The 3,283-nt window shown below is 42.9% G+C and overlaps 1 protein-coding gene across 1 annotated transcript; it reads right to left on the bottom strand.

The window, feature by feature from the left end:
* Positions 1 to 298: 298 nt before the first annotated feature.
* LOC103566019 (olfactory receptor 2H1-like) lies at positions 299 to 1,252 on the bottom strand. The gene has a single exon (XM_070583894.1). It carries the CDS (start codon positions 1,250 to 1,252, stop codon positions 299 to 301), a length of 954 nt encoding a protein of 317 aa, XP_070439995.1.
* Positions 1,253 to 3,283: the final 2,031 nt, after the last annotated feature.

The following is a 3,283-nucleotide window of genomic DNA, read 5'->3' as shown; positions in this document are numbered from 1 at the left end:
GAATGGAAAAGAAAATATACATATGGAGATTAAATACTGAAAATTATCAGTTATAATACTGTTTTTGAATGTCAGCTGTAAATTAGATACTTACCTCCTCTTACCTGAGTCTTAGTCTCTCTGTTTCTGTGTGCCTGTCTCTCTTTCTCTCTCTTACACACACACACACACACACACACACACATACACACTGTGACCTATTGTAGTGGCTTAGATGGGTGTAGGGAAATGCAGTGGACTAGGGAGCTCAAACTTGTGCATGAAAGCTTGAAGAACCTTCTCTCAGTGGGAAAGCACATCAAGCAGCTCTCCCTCGGCTCTCCCTGGAGTCCCTGTCCTTCCCCAGCAACCTCCTGAACGCCCTCTTGACCTCCTTGTTCCTCAGGGTGTATATGAGAGGGTTAAGTGAAGGAGTGCCCACTGCATAGAAGAGACCAAAGAACTTGCCCCTCTTCTGAGCATAGGGATTTTTGGGCTGGAGGTAGACAGAAATGACTAAGCTATAGAAGAGAGTGACCACAAGGAGATGGGAGGAGCAGGTCCCAGAAGCCTTTCTCCATGCTATGGCAGAGTTAATCCTCAGCACTGCCTGTGCAATGGCACCATAAGAGATAAGAATGAGGGTGAGTGGCATGACCAGGAAGACGACACTGGACACAGCTAACTGGATCTCATTAAAGCTGGTGTCTCCACAAGAGAGTCGAATTAGAGAAGGGACCTCACATACAAAGTCATCTATCTGCCGGTGGGGGCAGAAGGGCAGGCTGAGGGTGGGTGGTGTCTGGACTACTGATTGGACCAGACCCATTACCCAGGCCACAGATGCCAGCTGCCAACACAGGCGGGAGTGGATGATGACAGGATAGTGGAGGGGCTGGCAGACAGCCACGTAGCGGTCAAAGGCCATCACTGTCAGGAGGATGCACTCTGTGGTCCCCAGGAACAGGAAGGTGAAGAGCTGGACAGAGCAGCCAAGGAAGCTGATGGTCTTCTTTGGGCCCCAGAGATTGACCAGCATCTGGGGGACAAAACTGGTAGTGATGCAGAGATCCAGGAAGGAGAGGTTGGAGAGGAAAAAGTACATAGGAGAGTGGAGCCTGGGGTCCAGCACAGACAGCAGGATGATGAGTGTGTTGCCCACCAGAGTCAGGAGGTAAGAAATCAAGACAATGATGAAGAGGATTCTTTCAAGTCCTGGGTATTCAGAGAAGCCCAGAAGGAGGAAGCCCACTGGGGAGCTTTGGTTGACCATGGCCTGCTCCTGTCCAGACCCAGAAGGATAAGCGATGTCAGAGCAGTGTGTTCCAACCTGTCTTATCAAAACTCACCCTGGGACTTGTCAGGTTATAGCACGTGGATGTTTCCCGTCCCCTTCCTCTCACTCAACCTCTCTCTCCAGGCACATCACCATCCAGCAGCTCCTTCTCTCACCCCGTTCCTGCTGGTCAGACGTTGTATAGTGGGTGTGAGGAAACCATGGGTGTGCTGGAAAACAGATGGAGCCTCACACTGGTACTCCCTGCTTACTGGTTGAGTGTAAAGGAGGCTGATGTAGAACATGGATTAACTAATTAATTTTGATTATTCAGCAAACATTTACTGAGTACCTATTATATTTTGAGCACTGTGCTACTATTGAATTTTCCCTTTGTTATGTGTGGAGGAATTACAAAGAAATGTGTGTTGAGTGAACTTCTTTATCATAAACATTTCTGTAGAACTGATCTTACTTTCTAGTGGTGGGCATGACTTTCCTAGAATCATTCACGTTCCGCCTACTTTACACTTTTGCAGGGGATTCACCTAGAGACAGAATTGTAGACTGCGGAGATTTCTTTCCTATATGTAGTGACCCAGTCCTCAGAGAGATCGACTGACAGATCGTGGTCTGTAAAAAAATGATTATGATTTATTAAACTTAAAAGAAACCTGCAAATGAAAATCCCGAACCTCAGGGTCTGGCCCCCATGGCCGAGTGGTTAAGTTCACGTGCTGGGCTTCCATGGCCCAGGATTCGCAGGTTCGGATCCTGGGTGAGGACATGGCACCACTGAGGCGGCATCCCACATGCCACAACTGAAAGGACCCACAGCTAAAATATACAACTATGCAATGGGGGGACTTGAGGAGAAAAAAAAAATTTGAAAAAAGAAAATCCCTAACCTCAACTTTCCATTTCGTGTAATGTGGAAAATAAGAAAAAATATAGTGTCAGTCAAAAAACGATTTTTATCTGGTTCTATACAGCAAAAATTCCTGAAGAATTGAGGCTTCGAAATGAAAGGCTGAAATACATTTGAGTTTGGGACGTTTAAATGGAGTTTTGATTTTGCACAATGCTTGGTTAACTTCACTCCTATGTGATTAAAAACTTTTTATTTGTTTATTTTTTTAAATAAGATTTTATCATTTACAGGAATTGAATTCCAGAAAGGAAAGAGGGGAGTGGCCACCAGGCAGAGGTTGGGAACCACCACACCCTAGTTTCTTTTCCTTTTTTGTTTATTTATATATATATATATTGGGGAACTTCTTAAAATTTTATTGAGGTCACATTGGTTTATAGAATTATATAAATTTAAGGTGTACATTATCATACTTCAACTTCTGAATAGGCTGCATCACATTCACCACCAAAAGTCTAGAAACATTTTTTATTTTAAAATAAGTTTAAACTTACAGAAAAATTGCAGGAGTCGTTTTAAGGACTCCTATATAAACTTTATCAATAGTCACCAATTTTCAGTATTTTTATTCGTTTGCATCATCAGTTTCCTTCAACATGTTCACATATAATAATATAAATATATATATATATATATATATATATATATTCTTGCTGAGGAAGATTTGCCCTGAGCTAACATCTGTTGTCAATCTTCCTCTTCTTTTTGTGTGTGAGCTGCCACCCCAGCATTGCCACTGACAGATGAGTAGTGTAGGTCTGCACCCGGGAACCAAACCCCGGCCGCCAAAGCAGAGAGGGCCAGACTTAACCACAAGACCACCAGGGCTGGCCCCAGTATATAATAATTTTTATTCAGAGACATTTCAAGGTGGGTTGTATACGTCATGCCTCTTAAATCCTTCAATATTTCAGTATGTATTTCCTGAGAAAGATGATCTCTTAAATAATTCTCTATGGTAATCAAATTCAGGAAACTTAACATTGATACAATACTATTCTCTAACGTACAGTCCATATTCTAATTTTGTCAGCCGTCCCAATAATGTCTTTTGTAAGAATATTTTTTTCATATAGGATCCAGTCAAGATTCACATA

This window comes from Equus przewalskii, chromosome 19, assembly GCF_037783145.1.
Source record: "Equus przewalskii isolate Varuska chromosome 19, EquPr2, whole genome shotgun sequence".
Taxonomy (NCBI): Eukaryota; Metazoa; Chordata; class Mammalia; order Perissodactyla; family Equidae; genus Equus; species Equus przewalskii.
The sequence above is the reverse complement of the archived record's forward strand: the minus strand, read 5'-3'. Positions and strand labels throughout refer to the sequence as shown.